Source organism: Nestor notabilis, unplaced genomic scaffold, assembly GCF_000696875.1.
Source record: "Nestor notabilis isolate BGI_N333 unplaced genomic scaffold, ASM69687v1 scaffold21579, whole genome shotgun sequence".
NCBI lineage: Eukaryota > Metazoa > Chordata > Aves > Psittaciformes > Psittacidae > Nestor > Nestor notabilis.
This window is the reverse complement of record NW_009942643.1, coordinates 33285-50407: the sequence shown is the minus strand read 5'-3', so window position 1 is coordinate 50407 and position 17123 is coordinate 33285. Positions and strand designations below refer to the sequence as shown.

General features: G+C 40.3%; 1 protein-coding gene across 1 annotated transcript in view; it reads left to right on the top strand.

The window, feature by feature from the left end:
- The first annotated feature begins 7433 nt into the window (after nt 1-7433).
- PKD1L2 (polycystic kidney disease 1-like 2) overlaps nt 7434-17123 on the top strand; it is a 41980-nt gene continuing 32290 nt past the window's right edge. Inside the window, exons 1-7 of the mRNA XM_010021505.1 lie at nt 7434-7475; nt 8888-9293; nt 9855-10019; nt 12924-13109; nt 13887-13997; nt 14407-14554; nt 16345-16574. Of these exons, the coding sequence (XP_010019807.1) occupies nt 7434-7475; nt 8888-9293; nt 9855-10019; nt 12924-13109; nt 13887-13997; nt 14407-14554; nt 16345-16574 (1288 nt within the window). The remainder of the gene's footprint in view (nt 7476-8887; nt 9294-9854; nt 10020-12923; nt 13110-13886; nt 13998-14406; nt 14555-16344; nt 16575-17123) is intronic.

Here is a 17123-nt window from a genome sequence, read left to right as displayed (position 1 = left end):
AGAGTGTGTGTGTGTGTGTGTACTAGTATGTAGACTTACTTGTATACCCAGAGCCAAGTGAAGGATTTATCAGCACTGTTAGAGACTGAAAAGGATCTGGCAAAAAGCAAAGCTGTCCAACTCTACTTCCATTAAGCCATGGGGACATATTCTCTGTCCATGATGTTCTGCTTTGCTTTAATACATTCTCTCCAGAGTAACCTCATCCATTGACATGGCCAAAGCTCTTAATGCTGCAATTTTAATTATCGGACCTGTGAGTGGTCTAATCTATGCCAGTAAGAAGATTTCCATAGAGCAAGCAAGCAATAAAAAAGATAAATTCAAATCACTTTTGCCTTTCTCCACCATGATTGCTCATTTAGTTTAATGTTCAGCCAAGATAAGATAATTGGAAACCTTACTAAAAGTTGTTCAAATGGAAGAACAAGGTGCTGCAGATATCCAACAACTCTTGAAATCAACCTAAATGTGTTTTGGTAGCCAATTTCAGGTGTCTGTGCCTGAAATTTTGTCCCATATTTTGTTCAGTTTAAATAAGGATGCCTTGCAAAGCTCATTTTTCCTGCTTGCCAGTGAAAAACGCTTCATTTACCTTTCTGTAGTCTTCTTTTTTCATCATGTTAATGACAGATGCGCAGTTTGATAAGGTATGGAGAGATGAGTTTTCGTGCTGTGTAATTTTATTTTTTTTTTACACAGAAGTGGAGAAATATCAAAATATTGATTTAAAATTATAATGTGTAATTATCAGCAGAAGTACATGTGGATTAGGTGGCTTCTCCAGCTTTAGTATTTCACAGTATTTCTTCTCCCTTTGTAAAAACGTGTTGATGGGAGAGAATGGAGGTTTATAGACCTCCACATTCTAGAAAATAAGAAGAAATACAGCCCTCTTTGGAGAGACTACAGTGGCTTTTTGATCTTGGGTTTACCAAGATGGGTAACTCATACACAATGTTTGCCAAAACATTATAAGCTCACGGAGACTGTGCTGTCTTACTCTTCCCATTAAGGAATATTGAAAACATAATCCTTAATGCAAGTGATCCAGTTTGACCAGGCTCTCCTGATGCTTGACCTGATTTACAAACACTACCCAGTTGCAGAATCCTTCAAACACAAATCTTCCCCCAGCCACATCTTCCATTTCTCTCCACAGTTCCTATTTTCGCCCCTCATGACAACACTTTTGAAGCTACCAGCTCCTCACCACAGGCAAGTTTTCTTTACTTTCCGCTTTAAACAACTGTGGTGAAGGCTACAAAGCTGTTTCCTCTTAAATTCTTCCTACCTTTCTCTTCCCTCCAGCCTCCAAGTGCCTTGAACTTCTCTCCCAAGCATAAAAAGAGCTCTGTGGAGCAAAGCATCACCCTGCCCAGCACTGATCTGGTTGTACCCTGTGGCCATGCGAGGCTGGGGATGACATTTAGAGTGTGACCTTTGTGATCAGAACAAAACTTCCCAAAGCAGAGGAGCTGATTAACTATATTTCTGTTATAACAACATCATTGGCCATGTGTCTACCTTTGTACTTTCGGTTCACTTACACAAACAGCAGATTGTTGCCTTATAAATCAGAGAGACACCAATATTATTCCTTATCTTTATATTGAAATGCAAGTACTTAATTTAATCTCAACTTTCATCCTATAAAATTTGAGTTTTAATTAAAGCTCATTAACAAAGGTCAAATTAGGTGATATGACTTTAAAGCTGTGCTAAGAACTTTCAACTATGAACTGTTATCTATTGTTACCAAATAAAGAATCCAGCAGTAAAACTGATAAGAACTGGAGTCATTCTTCCTGAAATCACACCAATTGCTATGTTACTGTTACTGTGCCATAGATACAAGCTCTTATCTTTGTTAAAAACTGACTTATTGACATGATCTCCTTTCAGAAAAATACCCCCAGCTCTATTAAGGAGTATGTCTCTTGCACTGTTCAAGTATAACTGCAAACACAAACTACCAGTATCATTTGTTCAAATGTAATAAAAATAGTTTCCATATGTAATTCTGGACAGGTTTCTTATGGATCAAACCAGTTTTGATCAATTACTGTTTTGATCAGTGTTGTTTTGATCAAAATAACTGGTTTTGTGAGATTTTAATTATTTTCTTGATGAGTTTTTTTGGTGAGATTGTTGTGAGATTTCATTATGTTTGTGGTAAACAAAAAATTTATTTTCTTTTATACATTCATATTTTTAATACATAACACCAGATACATATTAAATGACCACATTTATGACCAAATGTGGTCATTTAAATGACCACACCAGAAATACTAATGTTGTCATTTAAATAAAAGCATAGTTTAGTTTAGTATTAAGAGGCTTCAAGTGCTGAGGCGCAGAGCTACTAGCCTACACATTCCAGACTGAGCCTGCCTAGTGATCATAATGCCCAATGATTTAAATGCCAAAACATGTAAACCCATGATATTCAAACAAGTAAACAGCCACATTGCCCACATAAACTTCCTCACTGCAAGACTTTTATAATCTTATCTGCATGTTTCAACATCCCAAGACTATTTACATGTAATATTTAATATGCTACACAGTTCAGTAATGTGTTTTCAAGTGGGCAGAATGACAACATGAAGGTTGGCGTTCACTTCCATGACTGAGGGTGTAGAAAAGGTGTTACAGATATTTACAGATGCCGAAGTTAATGCCGCTACACATTGTCCCACCTTTTAGCCTCCTGTCATCTTCGGGAGAACATTAAAAAGACCCTAAAAAGAACTGTTTTCTGGTTTTAGTCAGGTGGTACCTGAGTGTAGAGTGCTTAACACAAAAGCAGTGTTCCTGAACACAGGGACTGCTGGCTCTCCAGTCTTCTGAATATGGGGATTGTGAAGCTGATCTTTTTTTGCGAAGTGTTGGAGATCTACTGATGTGAGACATTATTAATGAAAGAAACTTGTAACACAGCCTTTTTCTTCCTGTTTTCATGTCCTGTAACTCATAACAAGCAGACAAAAAATATGTAACAAAACTAAATAGCACAAGAGGTGGAAGCTGGACTGCCTTAGAAATACGGACAGTCTAATGCTTATGGAAATCTGGGGTCACTGCGGAGACACCAGTGCAGTTGTGATGGCTGCAGATTCAAATCCAAGAAATACTACTTTTTTTGCCTCTCTGTGTGCTAGGAAAATTTCAGTCTATTTGTACCTACCAGTTAATATTTTACCCAAAGAAGGTACCTTTAATCCTTTAAACAGTTCTCTTATAAAGATATTAAGGCAATGGCACACCTAAATTGTGACACTTAGTCATGATCACAAGAACACATGAGATGTCAGCAGATGCTTCAGATAGTTCTGCTGCTTCCTATGTGAATTTATAAACCATCGTAATAATAATCCTAGCTCAACAACAGTAACTCTAGCTCAATTCATGTTCTTACGGGGCAAACTTATCCTTTTCTTCTGAATAGTCAAAGTTCTGCTGTGGAAGGCAATAAACTGTAGGAACTAGGTGGGACACATCAGCTGTATGGCAGATGAGAAAAGTTAAGCTACCAAGCAATAGATGCTTCCAAAGGGACAGTTGCTAGGAGAAGATCCTCAGGGACTTGACCCAGACAGCAACTGTGCCAGAAGGGAACCATACACATCCTGTATACAGAATTTATGTCCAACCCAGCAACTTCTGAATGTAGCCATACTTATCTTTTGCTGACCCCATCATGCCTAATTTAATTATTGCGCCCTGTAGAGATAAGAATTGTCTTCCTTGTTTTCCTAAACAAGATAACATCAGAATTGCAATTTGGCAGGGCTCACTGGTAAGTTCACTGTGTTGCCACATGGAAAATTAGCCAGTAGAACAACAACAAAACCAAACCCTTTTCAGTCAGCAAATAAATGGGTATCAGGACAAACAGAAGGAAGGATGTGTGACTGTGACCCAGCTTCTTACCCTAATTGGGCGTTTTGAAAGCCAGCTGGAGAGATAGAAGATGTAGGTGTACCTAGGGGCTTTTCTCCATCCCTTTCTGGACAGTCTGCTCAGTCCTTCCTATCTATCTGGGCAATAATGAAACAAATGTTTTAAAGAGGCAGTGCTGCACACCGCAAAGGTGTACATGATACACTAAAATGAACTCATGATCTTGTCTCAGGTTAATGATACCTAAAAATAATACCCTTTTTCTACCTTGGAGTAATATAAATCATTTTTCCATTTATATGATTGTTCAGTTCATAGAATAGATATATATTCCTGTTCCTGATAAAATCTATACATTACGTTCAGTAATATTCAGGAATGTAAAGATAGTAATATCCTCCTACAGAGAGTAAATTTACTTGTTCTTCCTAAAGGCAAATGAGCTACAGCCAAAATGAATAGGGATGTGATTTATTCCTTCCCATTAGCAGCTCTTCACTTCTGAAATCTTCAGATCTAGTACTTTCTGGCCTCTGTTAAGGGGTGTCAAGCTATTCTGCTGTGCTGCAATGCCCTTTGGAATCACAGGATGTTCTTAGGCTGTCATGATGCAGCTCTAATCTACACCAGAGTACAAATCAGGACCAACCTTGAGACAGTGGTGGCACCGTACCTCTCCTCCCAGTCTGTGCATCCAGCTCTCTAATAGCCCACTGAATCTCTGGAATTCATTTTTCTTAGGTCTGGGACACCAAAGTTCAGAAAGTTCAGTCTTATGGATGAGCCATGTTCTAATAGCAGCAGCTGGTCACAGAGAAATCTGCAGCTGGATTCAAGGTACCCTGAATTATGGAGTTATTGATCGCATTGAACAGGAATTCAGGCTTGTATTTTTCAAAGATCACAATCCAGTGCTTGCTGCCTGATTTGGGGCATGAAAGGTTGATTTGCAAAGGTGTCCAGGCAAGCCTGCCACAGCAGCATATGTTGGGTAAGCATTGTGTGTGCTCATTGCCTGTTCTTTAAGAATGTAGACATATAAAGCTAAATTTTCCAAATGGCATATAAATTACATATGTAAGTTATATTTTAGAAAAACAGAAGTTATTACGAGTATTTTGAGATTTTACTACCAAAACTGAGCTGGTTTTAAGGGGTTCAATTTCAGGAGTGGTGATCACCACCTTAAAGGTTCCCTTATAGAATCTCAGAGTAGGCCAGTATAATTTTTTTGACACCTATTAACTTTTTCAGCATTATATACAAAATAAGCTTTGGATTTCTTTCACCTCAACAGCTTCAACTTGCAAAACAACAACAAAAAATTAACAAAACTTGAAGGATCCATTTGAAAACCATGAATAAATCATTCATTGTTGTCTTTTTGATGTTTTACGTAGCTTCTCTGAAGAAACCTCCTGATGGCCACCATCTGTTGTAACTCCTAAGGGCAAGTTAGGACTCTGCAAGAGATCTGCAGGGCCCCCTAAAACAGTTCTGAGAAAAATGAAAGACTTATTCCAGCAGAGGCAAGAGAGTTCACAAACAAAGGCGTTATTCATAGCTTTATCGCAGCTTGGAGTGAGGGTGTGAAAATATTGAGAAAGCTTTGTCACTGATTTCTAGTTAAAGCTTGCAAAACACAATTGCTTTGCAAGCCTTGTTTTAGCTGGTAATATATTTTAGTTTAAGTCACTGGTACATAACACGTGCTTGTAGGGTGGTTGCTACACCAGCTTTTCAGGTGGACAGCTGTAACTGAACAAAGATTAACAGGTCTTGGCTATATGCAAAGGGCTCACAGTTCCTTAAAAACAATGCTCATATGAAGAATTCTGTTTTGTGAGTCTGCTCCAGTTCTTCAGAACAATGCAAAAGGCAAACAAAAACCAGCAAATGAATGGTTTTGGTGTATCCAAAATCTGTGTAACTGACATTATGCCTGACACATCCCTGAAGTTTCTGGAGTGGCTTTAAAATACGTGTTAGGGGTCAGTTACACTCCCATGGGCAGCCACAACAGGAGAACTCAGTGTAATTGCCAGCCACCCCCTTGAGACAATGAGAGAGCTTGTGTTAAGCACTTCCAGGGCTGCTTTTCCACACATGTAAAATGAGGTTATACAACAGGGTGCACCAGTTTGTCTCCTGCACACTAGTATAGGTGACTAATTAAGTAACTTCTGAATTATTTAAATTATTTACATTTAGCAAGATGCACAAAAGCAAATAGCAGGGATAAAAAACCACCAACACCACCACCCCTGCCCCACTATACTGCGGAGCTTCCGTGCAGATTTGTGGAGTGAGAAAACCATGTTTAAAAAATGTCTTTCTGCTGAGGAAGAATGCAAAAGGCATGTTCCTAGAAAATAGTAAATTCAAGGAACGCTGTTTATTTGTAATCAAGCCATTTTTCACTTGTGGATGAAAAAGGCTTTCAGGAATCTTCTCTCTTCTTGAGGACCCTAGCTGCTAATTTTGATACTTTTAAAACAGTATTTTCTTTCCTGTAAATGCTTTTTTTTCCCATGTGGTAAACAAACTAAACTGACTGCTTTACTGGCACTAAAATACATGAAGTCAACAAACTGCAAAAGAGAGAAACTGTCTTTCTTCCATTCCCCATCTGCTGCAGGCAGCTGAAGAGTTACTTATAGCAACCGTGGATTAGGAAGAAAAATCACATTGCTGTAGAAACTGCCAACAGTAGACTCACTTGGAGAGCTTGGCATTATTTGTAGACATTTCCAAACATTATTTGTTCTTTTTTAGGGCCCGTTTCAAAATCCGTCAAAGCCAGAGACAAGACTTCCTTTAATTTCAATGGCTTTGGAGCAGATTCACAGCAGATAGCCTGTGGCACCTCCAGCTCCAGCATTTTTAGCACTGTGTTTATGTAGTCAAATTTCCAGTTGCAGAGAGACAACTGGACGACGCTACAGAATCCACTCATCACAAATGTGAGCCAACAGCACCTACTGGATAGTGATGCATAGTCTGCATCACCAGGATTGATACAGTTAAGTACAATCTCCTTCATCACACCTGTATTCTCAGGAACAGGCTGTTTCTCATATCTAAAAGGACAAAATGGGAGGGCTGGCTGCCAGCTTCTGCAAAGCCTGGCAAGTCAGCATGGCCCAAGAAGAAGCAAGGACCCTGAAGGAAGTATCGTGAAAACGTACAGTGGCCAACAAACTGAAGAGCAGCTGCCCTCACCCTGACTTTTGCAATAGCTTCAATATGAAACAGTTGGGTTGGGGGCTCCCAAACTGCAGCCAGTGAAGTTTTGCATGCAGGCCAAAAGGGACTCCTTGTTTGCAGACATCCTCAGCAGAACCAGCTGATAATCACAGTTATATGGTCTCTTCCAGGAAGGGGATGGGTGTCTGGGCACTGACTGGGCCATATGCATCAGCTAATTAGAGTATGGATCGGCCTTCTCCAGAGTCGGGAAATCCAGTCTGAATATTCCCATCTAAGCAGTGCCATATACCCTTTGTGTTAATCAGTCAGAAATAATGTGGGATCTGCTCCAAGTGTTCCATGGTTCTGTAGCTGAGGTAAGTCTTGATTTTCAAGTGCAGTAGGAAAAGAAACATGCCTCCACCAGAGTGCCTTTTCTTCTCCTTTCCTCTACTTCCCACAATTGTCCTACCCATTAAACAATTATGAACTGTATCTTGAAAACCCTGATCTTAGTTCTGCTTTATTTCTGAGCAAAATGACTGAACCGAAGGTCCAGAAAGGATTTAGGATTGAGAAACACTCTTAAATGCTCACTGGATGCAGCACACATACTTTAATTTGCAAGAAAGCTTTGGAGTTAGAGCTGCCTGGCATACTGTTCAATATGTGCATTACCTTCAGCTCAACAGTGCAGTGCAGGTGGCATTTCTGCAATGCGGGAATTCGACCAAACATCTCTGCTTCCTGCATCAATGTGATTCAGTTGCTGGCTCACTGATCCGTGTCTAAATATAAGTGCATGTTCTTTCAGTGTCAGGTTATGGTGGTATAAATTAATAATAATTGCATAGAATTCAACTGAGTTAATGCCAAGCACAGGAGGATTGCAATAGCTAAAGGCACTTATTTGTACTGACCCTTGTTTGTACTGTATTTCTGCTCACCCAATGGCCTTGTAAACCTGATGGGTATATTTTGTAAGGAAGTTCAGAGGCTGGGCTGGCTTCCCAAAGTCCATCGTCAGCCTTTGGAATGTGCACATAAGACTCCCAAGCAGTTGTGATTATTGCGATTCTAAACCACTGTTTTAACTTCTGGCCTTCTCTTCTACTTCCTAGCAGGTATAAAAACTGTAGTTCTATATAGTTAAGAGCTTAGCTTTCAAGGGAATGCTTTTAAGACATCTAATTTGGGGTGTGGAATTCTAACCAGACACAACACTTCAAAATGATGCTTACTTGGGACAGCACAGATTAACCTGTGTACGTGTAAAAAGGTGGACAGGACATGATACAGTAATTGTAGACATTGCATTAGCATCCAAAAGAAGCACCTAAATAATAAGTATTAAAAATAAAGCAATCCAAAACTATCAAACATATCTAGAGGAACACTGTGTTTTCCCATCTCATAATTCCTCGTGTTTCTCATTTTCCTGATTCTCCCCTCATTCTTACTATTTTATCTCTTTGTTGGTGTTGTAAAGGTCTCAGCTTTAATGTTCACACAATGAGGCCTTTGATGTAGGAGCTTTATCTCACTTTCCCATGTGTCTAACAGCAGCATGTGTCAACTTTACCTTTTCAGCTCATGAGAAAAGCAATACTCTAATCAATGTCTTCTTTTTAAACTCACTTCACATGGAATGAGACATTTATACAATAGACCTCACAATGGCCATTGCAATGACTTATCATCAACACCTCTGTGTATTCTCAGACACAATCACCATTATATGTTAGAAGCAATCTGTTTGATGTTCTATTGCTCCTGTTGTTGCAAACAGCAAAGAGGAAGGAGAAATGCTGATGACGTGACATCTCAAGAAGGCAGCAAAAAGAGAAGTGATGGGACAAGCAAGACGAGTGCCATGCAAGGCACTGTGCTGAGAATGTGGCTTGGGATCACAGTTCTGATTTCTCTTGCTCTGTGTTTGGCTGTGGAGGAAGCAACTTCTGATGAAGGAACCCCTTGCTCAAAGTACCAGGTAGCTTTCAACCGCTCATGCTATGAGTTTGTCAGACTCCAACGTACCTTTGCAAGTGCCCAGAGCTGGTGTGAGAGAAGAGGAGGGCACCTGGTCTTTATTGAAAATGAGGAAACTCAAGAGTTCTTACAAAAACATATTGCTGAGGATCAGGAATGGTGGATAGGACTGACCTCAGACTCCTTGCTGAACGAAACTTCTGACGGTAGGTGATTTGGAAATCGTGTCTTCTTTAAAAATGCATGAGCCCATGATGCTTACTTCTCCTGGTAACAAATGCGATTAGTCCCTCTGTAGACACCTGCTGAAAAGCCACTGTGTTTTGGTTTTGTGACTTCAGATTTGTATTAAGATGGTTTTAATTGCCTGCTTCACTTCCCAGTTGCATGTTTTCACCCTTTCCATTGGATCTTGTGGTCGTGTGAACACATGGTGCATCAGATCAGTTTGCTGAGTTAGTGAATAAAATGTGCTGTGTTAGGTCTCAAGGGGAAGAACAAGCTGAGCCAATTTATCACACTAGGAAGTGCTGCAAGATCTGATGCAAAGGAAATGGTGGAATCTTGTGGCTGGGAGCACAGGGAGAAGTGGTGGTGGCTCCTGTAATGATTACATTCAGTTAAAATGTAGTTGAAGATTCCTACACACACTAAACCACCTCTGCTTCAGTAGGAGCTGGGCTACAGTCCTGCTCTGCAGGTTCTGACTCTGTAATTGTATTAAATGTGGGAAATAAACATTCAGGACATGCTTACTTTGTTCACAGGGTCAATGATTTGGCTGGACACTTCAATTATAAGCTACAGTAACTGGTACAAGGATCAGCCATCTCCCTTCTCATCCACATGTGGGTACATCCTGAAGAATGCCAAGTATCAGTGGGGTGTGGCTGAAAACTGCAGCCAGGAATTCGACTTCATTTGTGAGTTTGGTAAGATACACAACAGCTGGATCTGAGAAGTGAACATGCCGTGTTCCATACTATGCATAAATTGCCTTCTTGCTTTAAGGGTGTCTGCACAATAACTAAAATCAAGCTTATTAAAAGTGTACAAGCAAAAAGCCATATAACCCCAGCAGGTGCTCTTTTTGCAGTGTGCTGGTGTAAGATCTGGTACAAAGAAAGGAAGAACCCTGAATTCACCAGGAGATGTAGGTGCTTGGCAACTAGCCATTAAGGTCCAGGTTTCCAGCAGAGGGCTAGTAGAATAGAAACTGATTTGAGAGTGGATCTAAATGTGTAGCAGTCCATGCCTGTAGTGGACATAATCCAGCTAGCTTAAACCAGTTTGAGAGCAAGCTTTCCTTGTTTCTTCTCAGACCCTTCCACCAGGTGAAGTCTAGGGGCTTCCCCAGGATAAGGAAGAGGAGAGAAACCTGTACTTCCTGGTGGATAATCTGCAGACCCCTTTGTCCCTTAAATTGTGACCTGGAGCAAACAGTCCTGGAAAGGAATACCGGCAATATCGTCCCATTCAACATGTAGATACAAGGGAAATCAGTGCTCCCCACACTTTGCTCATAAGCCAAGTGTTTTAAACTGTAACTAGAACTAAGGTCATAAGCACTGGAAGGACAGTCTGGCTGCAGGCTCACTCATACAAAAGCCTTCGAATCCGGTACACAAGTACAGGTTTCCACAAGCCCTAGAACTGCTACTGCCCTTGTGCAGTACTGTGCTGCTTCTGATGTAATTAACACATCATTCCACCAACAGCAAAGCTAATAATGTTTGGGTTTCTGTCCTGATTTTCTGTTCTACATCCCCTCCCTCCCCTTCTCCTTCAGCACTCCCATGGGAGTCAATCCCACATCCCCAGCATGTCCCACCTCTGCAAACATTTCTCACTCTCGCAGTTCCCTCCCCAGCAGTTCTGTGGCTGCTCCAGAGCTCCAGCTATATGTGCTAGCAGTTGAATCCCACATTGTGGAACAGACAGACACTGGGATGTAATACCAACTCCTATTAGAGGCACTGACGTGACTCCCTCTAATACCTACCTATTGATTTTCGTTAAATTTTAGGGTGTTTACAGCTATATGTCAAACTTGGCTGCAGATGACTAACATTAAAAATAATGGGGGAGAAGAAACTGGCAGACAGCACAATTCCTGAAGCTTATTTTCCTTGCAAAAACAGACTAAAATTGTTTTTCCATTACAACCATGGTAGACAACTGTCTGTTTGTAAGGAAACTGTCATCTGTTACCATAGGATCTGACTCCAAGCCCATAAAATTCAAAGAGTGTTTGCATTATTGAGCAACCATGTCCTACACTACATCCATCATTCCATTACCCAGGAAACCAAGAACAGAGTGAGGCAATTATAGCCTTGTTTTCAGTATCTACAGCCCATGGCCACTAATACACATACAGATTTTAATAACAGGGTAGACTCTCTTAACAGCTCTGCATGCAAGGAATTAGATCAAATATCCAAAAGAAACAGGGACAATATTTCCATTAGTTTCTCTAGGTGTGGAAGGCATGGAAGTTCCACAAACAGACATAGTGATCTTTAACACCTTCATGCACAGCTTGATTCACATCAACATGCAGTTTGAAACTTCAAATGAAATGTATAGGTAGCTCCAAATGGTACCGCTGTTTTAATTTATTATCTCTGATTTCTGATAACTTATCATCGTGATCATCTGACAGAGGTATGTGTGCAACCAACCTGTGTTCTGTCTTCATCTTTTCTTCGGCCACTGTCTTAGCACTGTTTGTGCTTCTCAGTGCATATAAAAACTTCTGTTATTATTATTTCTTACCATTTCTATTCTACCGTTTGGTGCTTTGTAGGTTAGCAATTTGTTGTAGTAAAAATACACATATCAAACCAGGGTTCGTACTTAGGAACACAGACCAAGTTCTATACATTTTTCCATGTAAAAGCTGTTGAGACAGCAAATATGATGAGAACACTTCACAAAGCAAAGAACAAAAAAATGCTTGAGATGATAGTCTGTATGAGAATTGAACAGCAAATTACTTTTTAAGCTTATTTAGAAAGCTCTAATCTGTAAACTAATCATGTTGCTATAGTTACAGCCAGGCTTAGATTTAGCCTTTGAATAACAATAGCACACAATTGCTGCAGTGTGCACACATTGGCACTGGTAATCAAGGTTCTTAAGAGGAATGATCACAACAGCAACTGCAGGACAATGTTTAAACCTGAGGCAGCTGAAACAAAAACATGATACTCCCATACGAGAGCAGCCTTTCGCATCCTCCTCTGCAGGGTATTAAGTATCCTGATTACTGCAGGAAACTAAGAATTCTGAAAGATAATTAACTGTCCCAGATTAATCAAAGAATGAGGTGTATGCATTTAGAGATATGACCTTACTCTTTCAACCAGGTGTGCTGAATGAAGTCAGTCAAATATCACACAGGAACAAAGATGTCTCTGTAGCAGAAATGGGATCACGTCCCATACTTAATATGAAAACTATTCTCCAGAGCAATTACCTCAATATCTCACTGCCACAAGGCTCCTTTGGAAGTAAGGAATAACTAAAACTTCCAGTACTGCAGGTCAAACAAATTATAAGTGTTTTCCACGAATAAGATGTATATTTTTTATTAAAAATGTTGTCTTTTTTGTTTAAAGCAGTAAAAAAAGAAAAGACTAGATCTACTACTTTGGATTTTAAGAAATAAAAAATATTTTATTTTTTGTTCTTTTTTATTATTTTCTTCTGTTTAGCTTAAAAGGGAGAAAAGGGAAAAGAAAAATAAACAAAAATTAGCATTTGCAGAAGAATTGTAGCAGGATTTTTTGGAAATTCAAAAGGCTAAATCTGCTCTTCTTTTCCCCTGTTAGAGTCTGGCCAGAGCATTGCTTGTGATAATTACAATGCCACTGTACAGTGTGGGTCAGGAGAAGTTATTCAAATTGGAGAGAGCTTCTATGGACGGAAGACCCCCCACTACTGTGTATCGGAGACTCCTCTCCAGTATGATGCAGATGAAGACTGTAGCTGGATCAGTGTCAAAGATGAAGTAGCAGGTACTATGTTAGGATATTGCTTGCCAGAAGCATACACTAAGTGTCAAAGCCCCTGGCCCCTATAATACTTTATTTTGTATCTATCACAGTAGAGTTAGTAAATGGGAAAGTGGATTATTCCTAAACTGAAGAGAATTGCAGAGAACTTCTGACATGGAGGAGATTCCCACAGGAGGCTGGAGAGAAAGGAGGGACTTTGTGAGGACCAAAGATTCAGGGGAGGAGAAGGGGAGCAAATGGAGAACAAGAGTGGACCTGTTTCCTCTCACTGTGTGTAGAAAACGTGTGTACGCTCATTCCCTGACGAACACAGTGGGAGGCCCTAGGTTTGACAGACATGGAAGAGGATACATCCATGCAAACCCAACTCCAAACCAGGAGGCGTGAAAATGCTGGCACCCATGGAGACACGAGAGCAGGAGGGATCTGCTGCTGCTACCTTGTGTTGAGTAGGCAGCTTGTTGCAGCTACAGGGCTCTGCTGTTGGCATGACTATGGCCTGTCCCTATGGTGATTCTTTGGGCTTTCAGCCAAAATTAAACAAAACACATAACTTCTTTTACCCTCTCAGCTTTATTCCAATAAAGTGGAATGGTGCTAAGAAATACCAGGCAATAAGGAACACACAGAAGTCACAGTCATACTGGGAGCCTGTCTAGAAATCAGTGCCATGATATTGCTCCCCTGCCCCTTTTTGTTTCTGTAATCATCTCTCATCTGAGCTGTTCTGACAAAGACAAAACTCACTAGTTCATATAAAATGGTCCTTCTTCCCAGGCCAGTGTCATGGTCTTCAGGCCTGCCAGGTGGCAGCAGATGGCACTTTCTTTGGAGATCCTTGTCCAGCTTCCAGAAGCTATTTGTCCGTTCAATATCACTGCAAGGAAGGTAAGAGGGCTATTAACCCCAAAAGCCTGTTTTGCTTTATGCTGCAACAGTGTGACCATTAATACTTACCTTAAAAATAACTGCTCCATCCTCAAGGAAGGACCTGGAGGAGCAGTGACCACTAAAAATAGGCACAAATGTGCAGCTTCCCTGTCCTAACTGAGGGGTTTTGATAGGATACAAAGACAGGAAATTCAGTCACATAAAACACACTTAAATGAAATTATGTTCAGAAAGAAGAGTCTTGATCAGTAGGTATGGAAAAGAATCAGCTCCATACCACTAAAACACTCAAATTAGCAGCATCGACGCTGCTTTGGTGAAGCCTGCTCTCAATAAATGAAAATGATTAATTCTGTAAGAAATGTAGACAAACAATGGCATTGAATGTTTGCATTATGTGTTACAGGTCTGCAGCTGATTGTAACAGACACATGCTTTGTCTTCGAAAATATCACAGTTAGTTTGACCTGGCTGCTCTCTCCATACTCTGGCAACCTTTCCTGCATCATTAGCACTGGGGATGGACACACCATTGATCCTTACTACCCTCTAACGTAAGATACACCCTTCCTGTGTCATCAAAGAAAGAGTAAAATTTCACTGCTTGCATTTTATTGAACGCTCCAAGTTTCTTAAATGGGGTGTCAAAAATTAAGTAGATTGATAATAGACCTTACATACAAGACATTTGGATTCTGCAGAAACTTGTTTTGAAATTAACACAGAATTATAGGTCAAGCTGCCAACCGTAATCTTTCTTCTGCTTATTATGACAAGTGATTCCTGTTTCTTACTAAGAGAATCTATCCTAGATCCTAAGACAAAAAATTACTGAAAACGTGTGCGTAATTGCCAAAGAAACAAGAAAACATTAATTTCTTAAGTTAAAAGAGTATTTTTTTCATAATATTTAACATAATGCAATGGCATTCTAGAGTTTTCTTTTGCATAAAAATTGTGCCTTTAAAAGAACGAACGTTTTTCTGCCCAATTTAAATTCAGGTTTTGTCCTAGTGCTAGGAATGACAGAGAATGGCTCTAGAAATTCATCTGTCTGCTAATGAAATCCTACTCAACTCAACTAGGAAAGTAAGAGTAGAAGAATGAAAACCAGAAAGTAGTAACATACTTGGAACATTTAAAATAAACATTCCTTCAGAGCTGCAGACATGGGCTTGTAGCTGTAAAGAACTCGAAAAAACCTCTTTGTTAGTGAGCCTTTACATAAAATACATTTACTAGCTGTAAGCAGAGGCTTGTTGTTTTTATTGGAAGCCCTTTTACCTGCGGAGTCGCTCACAGTCATGCTTATTTGTTTTCCGTGTCCAGTTTGATATCCGCTTTTACAGGAATTGCCTTTTCTGGTCTGATCTTGTCATTGGCATGCTTTTGAAGTGCAGTCAGAATGAAACCTTTTTCTTTATTAAAACAGCTAATCAAAAATAGGTATTATCGAGGATGATACGTCCTGATCTTTTTTGCATTTGATAGGTGGTACCATGATAAGATTGTGAAGAGTTCAGAGAGAATAGTGTCAGGAATATTGCTTATTTGCCTTCCACGGTGTATGTCCTTCAAGAAGGACATCCTTAGGTCCTTTTCACCATCTCCCTATGCTTGTTAGTAATGATAGCAACTACCACAGACTTCACATCATTCATCTCCTATTGCTATCACAACCAGAGCTGCATCGGGCCCAGGAGCGAAAGAGACATTTTTGTTGTCTTTTCATGGGCAAGTGTAGAAGTAGCTGCAAATAAAAAAATTAAAAAGCAAGGGAGTGCTCTGACAAATGCAGCTTGCACTGATATGTCTAAGAGACAGTAAATAGGAAATAAAATACAGAGAATTAAGAGCATCCCTGGCAGTCTTCAAGGCCAGGCTGGACAGAGCCTTGGGCAACATTGTCTTGTGTGAAGTGTCCTGCCCATGGCAGGGGGTTGGAACTGGATGATCTTACGGTTCTTTCCAACCCAAACCTGCCTGTGATTCTATGATTCTGTATTCTAATGTGCATAGTCACATGTCTGTGCTCAGAGCCAAGTCACAAACCAGATCTAATGCCACATGTTACTGAACCGTAACCCACCTACTTTACAACACAGTCTACCTACCCTTATAGATATGCTTTGAGAATGACCACCCCTGATACTCAACCTTAATGACACTATAGCTGGAACAAAGCAGCATTCTTCAATCCTAAAAATTCTACATAAATAGATGAAAGATTACAGAGAGAGATCCAAGTCAGAAACTTGGGAACTGTGACCACTGTTATCACCTAAGGCTAAGGACCCCCCAGGACAGTTTTCCACCGCAAGCAGCTGTTCTCTTTCTATTCTAGGCTGGTCAGCAACGTCACATACAGATATTCATCTCCTGGAGAGTTCACTGTCTTTGTGGAATGCACCACCAGTGAATGGCATGTGATGGCGCAGAAGCGGGTGACTGTTCAAGATAAGATGGATCAACTAAGCATTACTGGGTGCTACAGCCAGTATGAATCTGGGAACAGCTCTCACTGCAGTACACTGTATGGGGAGTTGTTGTGGATTCAAGTTGAACTCAGTGGAGGTGAGAGTAATTATCTGCATGAGGTAAATGCCAGAATAAACATTACGCCACCCATGGGATAGAAGCAGGATTTTCATTATGCAGAACAATGCTTCCTTTTAGTGAATGATTTCCCTCTAATTGTCATATTCCTGCAACTGCATGCTCTCAGCTCCATTGGAGGGGTTCTTCCTCAGGGCTATTACACCACCTCAACTATAGGTATAAGCCCTTTCTCCCTCTATGCAGAGCCGACAAAGCATGAGCATAACTTTAGTCACACAAATCCACATGAAGCCAGTAAGAATATTTCCATTTTGAAGATAGGAATCCACAGAATTGCTTCTCTCTGAGGGTATAAGGAGTCCACACTGAGCTGGTCACACTCGCTGGTGTACATTTCGTTCCCAGAATCCACATACATATGATTCAGCAGTGTGTGTTTGAATTCTCTTGACTGCCCTAAGACTCCCAGCAGAAAACACAACAGACTTCCGTAGGGAGTCTAAAGGGGCACAAAAGCACTTGAAGTGACTTTATCAAAAATGACTGCATTGCTGCAATGTTCCT